The 17,460-nt window shown below is 44.3% G+C and overlaps 1 protein-coding gene across 1 annotated transcript in view; it reads left to right on the forward strand.

Moving 5' to 3' along the window:
- The window catches only part of LOC117992758 (E3 ubiquitin-protein ligase TRIM33-like), a 31,904-nt gene that overhangs the window by 4,007 nt on the left and 10,437 nt on the right, over positions 1–17,460 (forward strand). The window contains exons 5-14 of the mRNA XM_069506104.1: positions 1,203–1,320; positions 1,407–1,517; positions 2,078–2,226; positions 3,120–3,282; positions 3,515–3,659; positions 4,742–4,953; positions 5,305–5,322; positions 6,006–6,135; positions 8,509–8,649; positions 9,165–9,380. Of these exons, the coding sequence (XP_069362205.1) occupies positions 1,203–1,320; positions 1,407–1,517; positions 2,078–2,226; positions 3,120–3,282; positions 3,515–3,659; positions 4,742–4,953; positions 5,305–5,322; positions 6,006–6,135; positions 8,509–8,649; positions 9,165–9,380 (1,403 nt within the window). The remainder of the gene's footprint in view (positions 1–1,202; positions 1,321–1,406; positions 1,518–2,077; positions 2,227–3,119; positions 3,283–3,514; positions 3,660–4,741; positions 4,954–5,304; positions 5,323–6,005; positions 6,136–8,508; positions 8,650–9,164; positions 9,381–17,460) is intronic.

The following is a 17,460-nucleotide window of genomic DNA, read 5'->3' on the forward strand; positions in this document are numbered from 1 at the left end:
CAGCTACTGCGTGGACTGCGCAGAGTTCATCTGTGACAACTGCGTGCACGCGCACCAGAGGTGAGTTGTCTGGCAGGCGCGGCCGGCGAGCAGCAGTGCAACAGCTGCGAGGACACGGAGCCCGCCACCAGCTACTGCGTGGACTGCGCAGAGTTCATCTGTGACAACTGCGTGCACGCGCACCAGAGGTGAGTTGTCTGGCAGGCGCGGCCGGCGAGCAGCAGTGCAACAGCTGCGAGGACACGGAGCCCGCCACCAGCTACTGCGTGGACTGCGCAGAGTTCATCTGTGACAACTGCGTGCACGCGCACCAGAGGTGAGTTGTCTGGCAGGCGCGGCCGGCGAGCAGCAGTGCAACAGCTGCGAGGACACGGAGCCCGCCACCAGCTACTGCGTGGACTGCGCAGAGTTCATCTGTGACAACTGCGTGCACGCGCACCAGAGGTGAGTTGTCTGGCAGGCGCGGCCGGCGAGCAGCAGTGCAACAGCTGCGAGGACACGGAGCCCGCCACCAGCTACTGCGTGGACTGCGCAGAGTTCATCTGTGACAACTGCGTGCACGCGCACCAGAGGTGAGTTGTCTGGCAGGCGCGGCCGGCGAGCAGCAGTGCAACAGCTGCGAGGACACGGAGCCCGCCACCAGCTACTGCGTGGACTGCGCAGAGTTCATCTGTGACAACTGCGTGCACGCGCACCAGAGGTGAGTTGTCTGGCAGGCGCGGCCGGCGAGCAGCAGTGCAACAGCTGCGAGGACACGGAGCCCGCCACCAGCTACTGCGTGGACTGCGCAGAGTTCATCTGTGACAACTGCGTGCACGCGCACCAGAGGTGAGTTGTCTGGCAGGCGCGGCCGGCGAGCAGCAGTGCAACAGCTGCGAGGACACGGAGCCCGCCACCAGCTACTGCGTGGACTGCGCAGAGTTCATCTGCGACAACTGCGCAACGCACGCGCATGTACCCTGGGGGCAATCATTTACATGATTTAAAAAAAATGTACGATTGAATTGGCTAGTAAAGGAAAACACTGTGAGGAAACCTGCATGCCTGAGGGTTCTCTCGGCGACGTGTGAATTTTGCCAATCTACACTTGGCTGCAATGTGCGCTCTAAGTCCTTTTCATTCTAAGAGGAGACCCATCCTCAGATACAGATAGTGGGGTGGCGATAGGTTCATAATATTATGATGATGGTTGCTCGTTGCAGGCTCAAGATAACGAAGGACCACACTATAAAGTCCAAAGACGACGCGTTGTCGGAGCTGCAGGCGGCGCAGGGCGGCGTGCGCTCCTCCAACGACATGTTCTGCAGGGACCATCCGCAGGTACCCTCATTTTACAGGCTCAAGACGGAAGGACCACACTATAAAGTCCAAAGTGTCGTAATAATGGTGGTTGTTTGTTTGTCCAGGAGAGGCTGGCGCTGTTCTGCGAGACGTGCGACCGGCTGACGTGCCGCGACTGCCAGCTGCAGCATCATCGCGACCACAAGTACCAGTTCAGCACCGAGATGGCTGCACAGGTATACACCCAACAACGTTCCTACTGAGGGAAACCACCTACTACCGAGACCGCCTCTTCCAATCCCCTCCTAGCGGTCCCGAACCAACTTGGTTACCATAACCTCAACACGTCAAACAGTTACTTGTTCGGAGCTCGCGATATCTGTAGTGCCTCGTGTAGCGCCTAGTACTTGTATGGGGTTCGCCACACATTTTGAAGTAAAACTTTTTTAAGTACGTTTGGCATCCGCTGCCAGGGAGTAAAATGAGAACAAACGTTACCGGTAGTGCTAACTTCCCCAAAACACAAGATAAAAACGTTTTATTTTACTTGACTTTTTCAATTCAATTCCCAATTATTGGCTTTTAGGTGTGCCAGCTGGGCACAGAGTTGACTTTTTCATATTGGACCGGATCAAACCGGGTCGAATCGGAGAAGACTGGATCGGTTCGGACTAAACTGTTCTGGTCCAGTCTAGTCCAAATTATTTTCACAAAAAATTCCTCGCTTCTGTCGAGCGTGTGCCGACGCAGAAGTTTTGGTAGCCATTCAAGTAGTGTAGTGTGTGCGTGTACACAGGCGCGCGGCAGCGTGGCGGCACTGCTGTCGGAAGTGAGCTACAAGCGCGTGCTGCTGGGCTCCGCCATGAAGGTGATCCGCGACCGGCAGCACCTCATCGCGGAGAAGAAGAAGGCGCTCGTGCACGAGATCACGCAGACGGTCGTCAAGTGAGTGCCCAATGCCCATCGAGCTATACAACTTTCTAATTTATTTGTCACACCACAAGACAAAACAAAAATTTTTAAAAACCACATTAATTTTTTCAGGAAAAAATAATAACATGGTAAAACACGATTGCAACGGCTTCTTTGTGAGTTACAGCCGTGAAACAATCCAAGAACCTTTCCAGAAGTGATACATACTTAATGAAAAACCACATTAAAATCGCCTTAGTATATTATTATTAAGAGAATGGTAACAATAAAAAAAATTACAAAAAAAATAAAAACAGACTTCGATACACAAACACTAAAAATTGAAAAATAATTTAATTTATTACCGAATATATTATGTATACAAGAGTTAATATAGTTCCATAATAATACTTTTTGGTGCCGGTGCCAATTAGCTTTAGCTGCGCGAATCGTCTAGACTTCATATTTTTATGAGACTCCACAATGGCACCTCATTGGTACCGACCCAAAAAAGTATTATTATGGAACTATATTAACTCTTGTATACATAATATATTCGGTAATAAATTAAATTATTTTTCAATTTTTAGTGTTTGTGTATCGAAGTCGGTTTTTATTTTTTTTTGTAAAAAAAATTTGTTTCACAATTTTTAGTGGCCCCATGGAATTATGTTATAACTGGTTAAAAATCTACTGTTTACTAAGTTATTGCACTGATCGCGAGCAATTTACTCTTATCCGTTGAGGATTTCCATTATCTATCTTCGAAGATGTTCATCAGATCTTCACCAAATTTAAATGGGACCAACTTTGAAGTATACCCTTTCAAACAAAAAAGAATTTCCAAAATCGGTCCAGGCGTCTTCGAGTAATCTCTTGTATTCTATCAAGAAGCTCAGGTAAAACTGCACGTGTATCGGTTGTAGATTGACGAACGCGATCAACACGCGCGGCAAGCAGCTAGTGCTGCGGCTCAACGAGGTGTGCGACGCCAAGCAACGCACGCTGAGCGAGAAGAAGGACGCGCTCGAGCAGCTCGCGGCCATCACCGACCACTGCGTGGACTTCGTCAACACGGCGCTCGAGCAGGTGACATTCGCCCTGCCAAAATCATCAAAACATCGCGATCAAAGCGCGTGGCAAGTGGCGCACGCTGAGCGAGAAAAAGAACGCGCTCGAGCCGCTCGTGGTGCGGCGAGATCGTCTAAATTTCACCTGTTCCATACTGATTGTTAAACCCATCCGATTTTTTTTTCATAATATCTGATCGGGTTTGAAGGACGACATTTTATCGACCAATTTTTTTAATACATTTTTTCAGGGCAGTGACACGGCCATCCTGCACAGCAAGCGCACAGTATCGGCACACCTGCAGCGCATCAAGAGTCGCAGAGCAGACATCCCTAACCCAGAAATACCTGTGCGCATTTCGCTCGCGCTTGATAAGCTGCCAGACCTCGTGCGTGGTGAGTTCAGTATTATTTGTGACACAGCCATACCGACTAGTGTACAGTATCGAGACACTGCCAACTCAGAGTCGACGAGCATACATCCTCAACCCGGAGTTACCTGTGCGATGCTCGCTCGCGCTTGATAAGCTGCCAGACCTCGTGCGTGGTGAGTTCAGTATTATTTGTGACACAGCCATACTGACTAGTGTACAGTATCGAGACACTTCCAACTCAGAGTCGACGAGCATACATCCTCAACCCGGAGTTACCTGTGCGATGCTCGCTCGCGCTTGATAAGCTGCCAGACCTCGTGCGTGGTGAGTTCAGTATTATTTGTGACACAGCCATACTGACTAGTGTACAGTATCGAGACACTTCCAACTCAGAGTCGACGAGCATACATCCTCAACCCGGAGTTACCTGTGCGCTGCTCGCTCGCGCTTGACAAGCTGTCTGAACTGATGCGCGGTAGTCCAGTAATACAATGACACGGCCATATCATCATCATCAACCGATAGACATCCACTTCTGGACAACAGACCTACTCTTGTAGGGACTTGCACATGAGACTTTCCTGCAACTCGTCTGATGTTGTCCGTCCACCTAGTGGGGGGTCTTCCAACACTGCATCTTCCGGGGCGACGTTGTCATTCCAGCACCTTGGAACCCCAACGTCTTTTCCGCATAATGTGCTCTGCCCATTGCCACTTCGCTTCGCAACCCGTTGAGCTATGTCGGTAACTCGTTCTCCTCATTTCTGATTTGATCACGTAGAGAAACTACGCGTCGCGATCACGCATAGCTCTTTCCATCGCCCGCTGAGTGACTCTGAGCTTTCTTATGAGGCCCATAGTTAGCGACCATGTCTCGGATCCATATGTCATCACTGACAACACGCACTGTTCGAAGAGCTCGGTCTTCAAGCACTGAGGGTGTTCGGGCCACTGCGTGTACCGAACTGAGGGATTTTGGACAAGAAGACATCTCTAAGCTACCTGAACGCTGCCCACAATATAGACACACATGCGACGTTTTACTTCACAAACGTGTTTAATTTGGTGAACAGATTCCGTACTAATGTATGTGGCTCATTCCAGTGCTGTCCAACATCGGCGCGATCGTGGTGGACGGCAAGGTGGACGGCGGCGCGGCCGGCAGCCCGGGCCCCAACACGGCCGCTGCCAACGCCGCCGCCGCTGCCGCCAACGCCGCTGCGGGCGGTGCGGCCAGCAACGCGCTCGGCCCCTACCACGCCGCCGCGCCGCCGCCCTCCGCCGTGGTGGCGCTGCAGCAGGTCGCCATGCATCAGGTAAAGAGCCCAGGAAACCATTGTCCCTTGTATATCACATAAACTTGTTTTATTAATATGCGAAACAAATGCAATCATCGCAAATGTGATTCGCTCTGGCCTGAACTTTCTGGTGTATATAACATAATAACACTTAAATGAATCCACTTTACTCCATTGTATCTGGTGTGATATCAAACAGCTAACATGTATAATGTGCACCTTTCCATTCTTTGTAAAGACAACAAATTTATATTGAAACTATGTACATTAGATGTATATAAGTATATATTTATATTGAAACTATGTACATTAGATAGTATATATTTATAAGCACGTATCTAATTCACTTTATTACTTTTCATGTCTTAGACTCTGGCACGATACCAGGTACATAAAATTTAATTAAAAAATCTATTTTTGTTTCAAATTTATTCACCTTTAGATCTGTTATTTGCTTGTATTTTTGTGTATTTTATGATGTGGTTGTATTATTGTTTTTTTATAATGTTTCTGTAGCAAAAAATTAAGCAGTACTATGCGAAGATTTGTGATTGGTTTTTTTTATGGCTTGTAATTGTAGAATTCGAAATGCATTTTTGCAATACATTTCCATCATTATTAAACCTATAAAGTAGACTTTTCACCCTCGAGCAGTAAAAAGATTACCGCATAGTTATTAGTCTACAAAGCCATGCGGGAATATTATAATGGGCACCACACGACACAACTGCTTCGGAGCCGCCATATTTATCCAAGTGTTTCGTAATATCAAGTAGTTAAGGATAGATTATTAAAAACTCTGTTTCTTTCTAGAGCTCAAAGTCAAGACCGGAATCTCGCGCGCGTTCGTTACGTGTTAGTTACTTTTAATTTAAAATGTCAAGATCATCCGATACATGCTAAAATCGACTGTAGTTGTGATTTATATTACATCTGTACTCATTTTATGTCGTTAGGCCACGAAGTATCGTTAGATTTGTTGATAGAACGTCCTAGTTTTGATCAGATGGAAGCGTGTATTCGCGTCGTCCATAGTTGTATGGTTTAACGAGGGTGTATGTATGTCTCAGTCGTACGTGGCGGCGGTGTCGGGCGCGGGCGGCACGGTGGGCGCGGGCTACATGCTGCCGCGAGCGCGTGCGCACACGCCGCTGCGGCACCCGCACGTCACCTCCACCACCCACCCGCATCATCTGCACGGTATGTGTCTATCTGGCTCGAAGGACCACAACGAAGGCATGTGTACGTCCGCAGTCGTACGTGGCGGTGGTGTCGCACACGCCGCTACGGCACCCGCACGTCACCTCCACCACCCACCCGCATCATCTGCACGGTATGTGTCTATCCGGCTCGAAGGACCACAACGAAGGCATGTGTACGTCCGCAGTCGTACGTGGCGGCGGTGTCGCACACGCCGCCGCGGCACCCGCACGTCACCACCACCACCCACCCGCATCATCTGCACGGTATGTGTCTATCTGGCTCGAAGGACCACAACGAAGGCATGTGTACATCCGCAGTCGTACGTGGCGCCGGTGTCGCACACGCCGCCGCGGCACCCGCACGTCACCTCCACCACCCACCCGCATCATCTGCACGGTATGCGTCTATCCGGCTCGAAGGACCACAACGAAGGCATGTGTACGTCCGCAGTTGTACGTGGCGGTGGTGTCGCACACGCCGCTGCGGCACCCGCACGTCACCTCCACCACCCACCCGCATCATCTGCACGGTATGTGTCTATCCGGCTCGAAGGACCACAACGAAGGCATGTGTACGTCCGCAGTCGTACGTGGCGGTGGTGTCGCACACGCCGCCGCGGCACCCGCACGTCACCACCACCCACCCGCATCATCTGCACGGTATGTGTCTATCCGGCTCGAAGGACCACAACGAAGGCATGTGTACGTCCGCAGTCGTACGTGGCGGTGGTGTCGCACACGCCGCCGCGGCACCCGCACGTCACCACCACCCACCCGCATCATCTGCACGGTATGTGTCTATCTGGCTCGAAGGACCACAACGAAGGCATGTGTACGTCCGCAGTCGTACGTGGCGGTGGTGTCGCACACACGCCGCTACGGCACCCGCACGTCACCTCCACCACCCACCCGCATCATCTGCACGGTATGTGTCTATCTGGCTCGAAGGACCACAACGAAGGCATGTGTACGTCCGCAGTCGTACGTGGCGGTGGTGTCGCACACGCCGCTACGGCATCCGCACGTCACCTCCACCACCCACCCGCATCATCTGCACGGTATGTGTCTATCCGGCTCGAAGGACCACAACGAAGGCATGTGTACGTCCGCAGTTGTACGTGGCGGTGGTGTCGCACACGCCGCTGCGGCACCCGCACGTCACCTCCACCACCCACCCGCATCATCTGCACGGTATGTGTCTATCTGGCTCGAAGGACCACAACGAAGGCATGTGTACGTCCGCAGTCGTACGTGGTGACGGTGTCGCACACGCCGCCGCGGCACCCGCACGTCACCTCCACCACCCACCCGCATCATCTGCACGGTATGTGTCTATCCGGCTCGAAGGACCACAACGAAGGCATGTGTACGTCCGCAGTCGTACGTGGCGGTGGTGTCGCACACGCCGCCGCGGCACCCGCACGTCACCACCACCCACCCGCATCATCTGCACGGTATGCGTCTATCCGGCTCGAAGGACCACAACGAAGGCATGTGTACGTCCGCAGTCGTACGTGGCGGTGGTGTCGCACACGCCGCCGCGGCACCCGCACGTCACCACCACCCACCCGCATCATCTGCACGGTATGTGTCTATCTGGCTCGAAGGACCACAACGAAGGCATGTGTACGTCCGCAGTCGTACGTGGCGGTGGTGTCGCACACGCCGCTACGGCACCCGCACGTCACCTCCACCACCCACCCGCATCATCTGCACGGTATGTGTCTATCCGGCTCGAAGGACCAAAACGAAGGCATGTGTACGTCCGCAGTCGTACGTGGCGGCGGTGTCGCACACGCCGCTGCGGCACCCGCACGTCACCTTCACCACCCCGCAATTAGACAAACTTAACGAACCTACCTGGACCGTCTCCTCCATACCCCTTCAAGAGGAACCGAACCGGCCATCTAACCTTGTTACTATAAGCTAAACATGTCAAACAAACAGTAACCACATGAACGTGGCACAAAACTGTAAAAGCTCCACTAAATAAAACCAAACAAGAGCCAGCCAAGGAGCCAAGTCATTCCTGGATCGTGTAAATCCAGCATAATACAACTATAAACAACAAAAGACTTGGTGTTGCTATTTCACAACTGGGACTGCTACTATTAACTCAAAGAGATCAATATAGAATGTACCATTAAATGTGGCTCAAATCCAAGACCATATTCATTCATGTCTTGTTTTGACATAATAATATAATATCTGGGATCACGTGACGAAGTTAACCCGTTTTGTCCTAATAACAAAGAATTTTGAGAATCAACGGCTGCGGGAAAACACTAAAATAACAGACTTAACTAAAGTACTATGTCAGATGTCATTTATAGCGTGGAATGATGGCAATTTGCATGATATAATATTGCAGGCATGAATGAGATGAACCTGCGGGGCCTGCTCAACGCGAGCGGAGCGCGCCGCGCCGCCGCGCCGCTCGCCGCGCCGCACGCCGCGCCGCACGCCGCGCCGCACGCCGCGCTGCCCGCCATGCAGCAGGCTTACCAGCAGAGTGAGTGCCCGTAATGTATGGCCAGCTACGTATGTAGAAGACCCTACCTGTTGGTAGTACGTGTCATGCTCTGACCGTTGTATCTTGGAAATTGTATATACAGTTTGTTTTTTGAACCACTACAGTATGCGGAAATCTAAAACTTCTGGAGATACAGGGAAATCGTCTCAGTAACCATTAGGTCTTTATTTGTGAAAATAAACAAAATTGAATCAGTTTTATTTTATAGTTAACAGCCTCGTTTAATTTAACATTTTAAAATCTCTACTCGCTGGCTTTAAATTATTTATTTCCGGCCAGCCTATTAGTTCGCTAACTCAGTGTAACACTCAATGATAGCCACCAAGCTCATTTACATTCATTTTGAATGCTTTTCTACGAAAAAATGTTTCAATATCACTGAATGTAGAACCAATAAAATATGTCAAATGAACTCGGTGGCTATCGTTCAGTGTTGACAGTAAGTTAGCGAGTCACCCGCTGGACGGTAACGGACAGACTTGTGTCCTCGGCAGTGATGGGCGCGTACGCAAGCAACGCGTACGTCCACAACGCCAACGCGGCGGCGGCGAGCGGGCGGCGCAGCGGCGGCCCGCGCACGCCCTCCCCCGCGCCGCTGCACCACGCGCACCTCGCGCTGCACCAGCCGCACGCGCCGCACCAGCACCAGCCGCCGCCGCAGCAGGTCGCCGCCGCCAAGTGGCACATCCCGCAGCACGCGCTCTCCAACGGTAACCGCACACCACTGTGACGTTGTAAATTTTGAACTACTAACTAGCGTTTCGCTTTTAATAAAAATCAATTTTGTTCAAAGTATGTTGGTGCCACCTAGCATCAAGGTGCAGAACTACGCGTGGGTCGATGTTCAGAGTTCATTCGAGCCAAAATAGATGGCGTTTGCTTCGTTGTCAATTGTCGTAAAAATAAAACAAAATAATTAAATAAAACCATAATATCATTTGTTTATTGTTAAGTCATTAACAAAACGGTTCTTATAATATATCCTTAGGTTCCGCAAATATTCAAAAATGAATTGGCTTCATGATCAATCTAACTGAGAGCGGCCACACTCGGGTTGCGTCTGGCAACACCGATTGGTGAGATTTAGAATTTTTCTGGAGTCAACATGTGAAGACGAATTTTTTCGTTCCAGGAAAATCTCACTCTTTTTCGCCCATGGCTTCGCCTGGGAAAATACAATAGTTATAAATTTAGTCATCCTAACGTATTTCAATGTTTCATCAATTATGGTGAGTGAAAAATCAAGTAATGTGGATTCGACAAAATGGCGGTTTGGTTAGAGAAAATCCTAATTTCATGATTTTCCCTTTCAGTTCCAGTTATTTTACCTTCCCAAATAAATGAGGATAATGGGTTGTGGGTGGACTCCTGAAAACCATTGGTGGCCAGGAGTTCAATAGGTGAGTTGTGTTTGATCGGGAAAATTCCACGTGTCGAAATTTTCACACAGCACAAATTATAATCTTGTTTTTCTTTGTTACAGGGTTTCCGTTTGCGTTTCCGTTTGCGTTTCCGTTTTTAGTTTCCGTTTTCCGTATTTATTTCTTTTGCACATTCACGTTGGCAACTTAATTTCTATGGATAAGACTTGGTGAAAATCCTTGTAATGAAACATTTCGGTTGTGAAGAATCAAATAAATTGAGTTTTGGATCTTGGCCGATGCCGTCCAGCTACCTTGCAGTCTTCGCACCTACAAGTAAGCAAATGTTTGTATCCTGGAACAGTTTAGTGAACCTTCTTAGTGTATGTGTACAGTAAGAACCCTGTCTTTACTACTGAGCTTTTATTTTGAAACAATTTTATGAATTTTACTGTGTCATTGTCTATTCCATGCCAATGGCATCTTAAATTTAAAACATAGATTTTATGTACTATCTACCTAAGGCATTCTAATGTATCTAAATTAAGTCTTGGCATTAAGCTAGAATAACTAAGCATTATTAGCCATCACTATGTATTAAGCGACCCCGGTAAAAGTTACATTAAAAACAATTTTGCCTAACATCTAGCAAATTTCATTTATAACACCTCATATACATTACAAGGGAGTCGACGGCTAGCTTCTATTCTTTACTAGGTAGATAGATCAAGTAAGTAAAATTATTTTTTTTTCCTCTAATCTTTGTAAGGTGGTAGATTATTCCGTATCCGGGTATATTTCTATTCCGCCCAATTTACCACCCTTACAAATGGCGCCCGAACGTTTTTTTTTATATAGTTATTTCTGTATATTTTGAGAAATTTTGTAAATTTTATGAAATGTACTCCGCTGATTGTACAATTTTCTAAGTAGTGACACATTGCAAAGAGCACTAAGCTGTTTTTATGGTTAACTAACTAAATAATAACTAATAGTTAGAAATTTTGTTTGATAGTTTAAGTAATTTTCTGAGTATAGTCCAACATTGGTTTTTTTTCTTATTTAATTAACACATTATAAATGGTGCTTATGCCGTTCAATTATGTTATTTGACTTACCTTTGAGGTGTATAAGTGAATGTTTGCCTTCAGTTTAGTAATAAACATTGCTTAACTGAGTTGTTGTTGGGTATTGCTTTCAATAGTAAGTACATCTTATGTTTGAAAATTCCGGTAACTTAGTATAATTAAAGTTTTGAAACGCTATGTGCCGTTAACTAGTTACACACATACATTTATAAATACTAAGAGTTACAACTTGTGAAACTAAATATATAAACTATATTCAGAGATTACATTAAGTTCAAGTATGAAGTTATGAACAATTTTTTTTCAGTGACTTGATACTTCATTATTTTGTTGAAATTTTGTTTAGAGCTGTGTTAAGGTTATGATAAAAGCTACTTCACACACAAAACATGTTAAGTTTAATTGAATGCTGGTAGTTTAAAGTGACATTTAGAAACAGATTTTGTTGTATTTTAGGTTATGTGTTAAAAGTGTAAAGTAACAGTCATCAAACCATTGCACAATCTCTTTGTTTTTTTTAAAGATAATATGCTATTCAGAGTTCATTGCAACTTTGCTGCCTGTTTACTTTTGTAATTGTAAAGGTTGTAACACACTGTGTACTCATAAAGGTGATACTGCACCTTACAATCATTTATTCAATTTTGGGAAGTTTTATTTTGTTATATTTTGTTTACTTTAGTAATAATATGTGCTTGTATTATTAACAATATTTTGGAATAGGAACATAATTGATAAAATAGTTAGGATAGACTTAAGAATATTGTTTTTGTTGTGTATTTTGCTTGTGTATATTTAATAGTTTAAATAACTTCTTTTGTGTTTGTGTTTAACCAATTTGTATAAGGCTAAACATAGACAGTTACACAAGCTCGATATTTTGTTAAATGTGTTTTGACTTAACACAATGGAACAGACTTTTACCCAGTTTCATTCACTTTTGAAGGACGAATTGTGTTATGAGGTATCCATTCGTTCCGAAACTCCAGCACCTACAGTGCTAGGTTTAAAGAAACAGTTAAAACAATTAATTCAGGAAATTCCTTCTGAATCAATTTTAGAGACGGATTTCACTTCTGAAAGTGAGTTAGGGGTTATTACTAAAAAACTTCAAGACTTAGAAGATTTATTAAAAAAGTGTTCTGACACTAAAGATAGACATGCCCTCTGTAGGTCTAAAGCTTTAGCTTCACATTTGTACTTTAGAATTTTGAGAATACAGTGTTCCGAACTCAGCTTAATAAGTAGGAAGAGTGAATTACATACAAAGTTGCAGAGTTTGATTTCCAGATTAGATGCTGACAATGAGTCGTCTCACGACGAATCACTGGATTCCGAGAGTACCGCCGTTGACTGCACTGGTGATAAAAATGTTGCCAAGTGGAAGTTAAATTTCAACGGACAGGGTGATCCGCGCAGTTTCATCGAACGCGTTGAGGAATATAAAAGATCTTATGGCGTTTCAGATGGAAAATTATTTGTTTCTGCATTTCATCTTTTTACAGGCCGAGCATTGTTATGGTACAGAGGCAACAAATGTCAAGTTTCGTCTTGGTCAGAATTGAAAACTTTATTTTTAGAGGAATTTGATGCAGTAGATTATGACTACAGGTTGCTAGGTGAAATTCGAGCAAGAACACAAGGCTCTGAAGAACCTGTGTCTATCTATTTCGCTATAATGTTTTGCATGTTTTCAAGGTTGTCAACACCACTTTCCGAAGAACAAAAGTTACAAATTTTATTACATAATATTCGCCCTTTTTACTCAGAACAATTAGCTCTTGTTGACATTAAGTCTGTCGCAATGTTGAAGGAAAAGTGTCGCAAACTAGAGGCTGCGAGGCAGCGTTCCGCCTTATTTTCTGAGCCTACTAACAGTAAGGCAACTTTAAGTTCAGAGTTTGCTTACAAACAAGTGACAAAACAGATAAACACACTTTCAGTCACACCTGCACCTAAGGTTGATACAAGTAAAGGCACTGATTTTTCGAAAACAAATAAACAACTATGTTACAAGTGCGGCAAGGGTAACCATTCCTTTAAATTTTGCAGGACAGTTCCGAAATTTATTAGATGTTTTTCGTGTGGACGTCAGAACTTTACAGTAAAGACATGTCCAAGTTGTAGTAAAAAGGCGATTAGTAAACCCGCTCCGGACAAAAATTCAAAAAAACTAATTAGTAAGAACTGTGCAGAGACACAAGTAAAGAACTTGGTCATTAACAACAAAACATCCCTTTTACCTGACACAGTTCTGTATTCAGTGGATAAACGAGACTTTAGGCCACATTTAAAGGTTTTTGTTGACGGTTTTGAGATTACAGGTTTACTAGATTCCGGTGCTTGCGCGTCAATTTTGGGTAACCAGGCGCACAAGGTTTTTTTGAGATTCGGTTATAAACTGCATAGCAGTATTGATACCACATTTTCAGTGGCAAATGGAGACAAACTTGATTGCATGGGTTATATGTTTATTCCGATTACTTATAATTCCGTAACTCACATAATAAAATTTTTTGTAGTACCCTCTATAATAGCGGATGTTATTTTTGGCTGTGACTTTTGGAAAACATTTCAGTTAGCCCCTGGCATTTTTGATAATTTAGAATTAATTAAGGCACCTTCTCAATTTTACAATATTTGTGCGATTGATAATAAACAAATTCATACCATCACTTCTTTTGAAAACTTATCATCTCAACAGAAAGAATTAGCCCAGTCTGTAGTAAATAAATTTTTAGATATTTCTTCAGAGAAAATTGGATTGGGTAGAACAAAATTAATTGAACATGTTATTGACACCGGTGATGCCTTGCCAATAAAAATAAAACAATATCCACTTTCTCCCGAAAAGAAGGAAGCTTTAAGTAAAGAGTTAGATAGGATGCTGGAAATGGACGTAGTTACTCCGAGTGAAAGCCCTTGGAATAACCCAGCAATTTTAGTGAAAAAGGCAAATGGAGACTGGAGATTTTGCCTAGATTGCAGGAAATTAAATTCAGTGACAAAGGGGGATTCATACTCAATACCGTACATTCCACAAATTCTAGATAGCTTGAAAGAGGCAAGGTTTTTATCATCGATTGATTTAAGTTCAAGTTTCTGGCAAATTCCGTTAGCTAACGACTCTCAGGAAAAAACCAGTTTTACAGTTCCTGGTAGAGGGTTATTCAAATTTAAAGTCATGCCGTTTGGCCTATGCGGTGCACCAGCACGACAGCAGAGGTTAATGGACCAGTTATTTAATCAAAATTTTTGTAGTGATATTGAAAATGGAATAGTATTTTGTTATATAGATGATATTGTTATTTGTTCTGCTGATTTTGAAACCCATTTAATTTTATTAAACAGAGTTCTGGATAAACTAAAAATGGCTCAACTATCCATAAATTTTGATAAATGTAATTTTTTTTAGAAACTCTTTGAAATATTTAGGGTATATAGTGGATGAATTTGGTTTACGCACAGATCCTGGAAAAGTTGCCGCAGTTTTGAACTTTCCGACCCCAAAAACTGCACAGGAGGTAAAGATTTTCCTAGGCACTTGTTCTTGGTACAGGCGCTTTATTAGGAATTTTTCAACCATCGCTGCACCACTCAATAGACTAACGAGTAAAGGAAAGAACGCACCTAAATTTGAGTGGAGCGAACAGGCAGAGGTAGCATTTAATACATTGAAGAATGCGTTGGTAACCGCACCTGTTCTTGCGGTACCGAATTTTGAAAAACCATTCAAAATACATTGTGATGCTTCTGCATATGGTGTTGGTGGTATGCTGACGCAAGAAACCGATGGTTGCGATCATCCCATTGCGTATGTCAGTAGGAGCCTAAATAAAAACGAAAGGAATTACAGCGCGACGGAACGCGAGGCTCTAGCTGTGATTTTTGCAGTGGAGAAATTTCAGGCTTATTTTGGTTCCAAGCCAGTCACAATTATCACAGACCATGCATCCCTAAAGTGGTTCTTAAATTTAGAAAATCCCTCAGGACGACTCGCCAGATGGGGTTGTAGATTATCACAGTATAATTTTGTTATCGAACATAGGAAGGGTTGTGATAATGTAGTTCCGGATACCTTGTCGAGACTCATACACGTAGATGTAGTTGGTGATCGTAATGATAACTCTAGTCAACAAGTTTTGGTAGATGACTGGTATGACAAAACATTTAATGGCTGTAAAATCAATCCAGCAAATTTTCCGAATTTTTGTATTTTGAACGATAAACTATATCGTTACAGTAAATGTAAATACCAGCTTCTCAGTGAGTTCGACTGGAAAGAGGTAGTCCACAAGAACGACATCCTTAGAATTATGCAACAAAACCATGCAGATGCAACTGCAGGTCATTTTGGTGTGTTCAAAACTCATCGCAGATTATCCCTCAGATATTTTTGGCGTGGTATGTATAAGGACGTGGTTGAGTACGTTAAGAATTGTGATACTTGCTCTGCGTATAAACACACGACATCAGCCACTCCAGGTCTGCTAGGGAAGCCTAAAGTCTGCGAGAGACCTTTTCAGGTCATTTCGGCTGATTTAGTCGGACCTTTGCCTAGGTCTAAATCAGGATTTACATTTCTTTTTGTGGTGACTTGTTGTTTTTCGAAATATACAATGTTGTTTCCGTTACGGCGTGCCACAGGTGCCGCTGTTGTTAAAGCGCTAGAGAATTTTGTATTTTTGAACCATAGTGTTCCAGAGACTGTGATTGTGGACAATGGGTCCCAATTTACAGGATCTGAATTCCGTAATCTCATTAAGCGTTATAATATTCCGAAATTACACTACACACCACTGTACACTCCGCAAGTTAACCTTGTTGAGAGGTACAATAAGGTTGTTATGACTGCTGTAGCCGCTTTTGTGAAAGATAACCACAGGTCCTGGGACGAAAACCTGTACAAGGTCCAGTTCGCCATAAACAGTGCGGTTAATGAATCCACTGGATTCTCCCCGTTCTTCCTTGTCCACGCTAGAGAACCGGTTTTAAATGGTTCCTTCTATAAGGACACGGATAAGGAGTACGAGGCCGGAATTCCAAGGGAGGAATACGCAGGAAAGTTTGGATCTTTGGAGGACATATTTGGTCAGGTTAGGAGAAATTTGTTTCAGGCTCATGCAGAGTATGCAACGCATTACAACTTAAGGCGTAGGTCTGCAAGCTATTCTGTTGGGGATATAGTGTGGAAAAAGACCTATCCACAAAGCGACGCTACAAATTTTTTCGCAGCTAAGCTGGCACCTAAGTATGAAAAGTGCAGGGTTGTCAAGGTTTTGTCACCTTTGGTTTACGAACTAGTTAGAGTAGCTGACAACCACCCAATAGGCACTTGGCATATTAAGGATATTAAGAAGTAGATATTTGCCATTACTTAGTTTGGTCTAAACTGTTTGAATATTTAAGTTATCAATATTCAATTAGGAATTTGAATGAGTGTAGTGATGTTCTGAGTTAACAGTTACATTACCATGGTTCAGTTGAGGAGGAATGTAGTGGATGTATGTAGGGATGAATATGTGATGATTGGAATGCTTGTGGTAGACCAACCGGTTGAGAAAGTAAAAATGCAAATATCGTACTTTGGGGATAACGAAAAGGGGGGGTTTTGTGTTTTGTTTTCGTTTTCCTTCTAGATAATGGATCATTTCTGTTATTTTTTCCGATTCTGTTCCGAGATCTATTTTCTAGGAGAGTTATTTCGTTTTTTTTCTCATATTCCGATTTTGATTCGGTTTTATTTTTCCGAATGGGATAGAGAACGGTTGCCATATCAGATGGACCCGTTCACAACCAGATTTTCCGTATTTGTTGAGTAACAAATATTACGATGGTAGTTTAAAAGAGTGAACCACCGTAGGCCTAGACGCATTCTATCAGTCAGCTGAAGAATGATGCCAAGATGTTTCCACTCAAGTGTCTTAGACACCATGAAGTTTTTTGTATATATTCTTTTTAGAAGTTAGGGTTGTGTAGTTAAGTATAATGTATAAAACCTTACACTGTTTTCAGTATATTTATTTTGTTAGACAATTTTCCTTGTTAGTAGTAGATGTGCGTTCACGCGTAACTTCTGTGTTTTTTTTTTGTTTGTTTCAGGCAAATTGTTAGTAGTTGTTGGATGACGCTGAGGGCAGCGTGGTTCAACCTGTTGAACCTTTTCGTAGGAGGGGAAGTATTGTGACGTTGTAAATTTTGAACTACTAACTAGCGTTTCGCTTTTAATAAAAATCAATTTTGTTCAAAGTATGTTGGTGCCACCTAGCATCAAGGTGCAGAACTACGCGTGGGTCGATGTTCAGAGTTCATTCGAGCCAAAATAGATGGCGTTTGCTTCG

This window comes from Maniola hyperantus, chromosome 22 (genome assembly GCF_902806685.2).
Source record: "Maniola hyperantus chromosome 22, iAphHyp1.2, whole genome shotgun sequence".
Taxonomy (NCBI): Eukaryota; Metazoa; Arthropoda; class Insecta; order Lepidoptera; family Nymphalidae; genus Maniola; species Maniola hyperantus.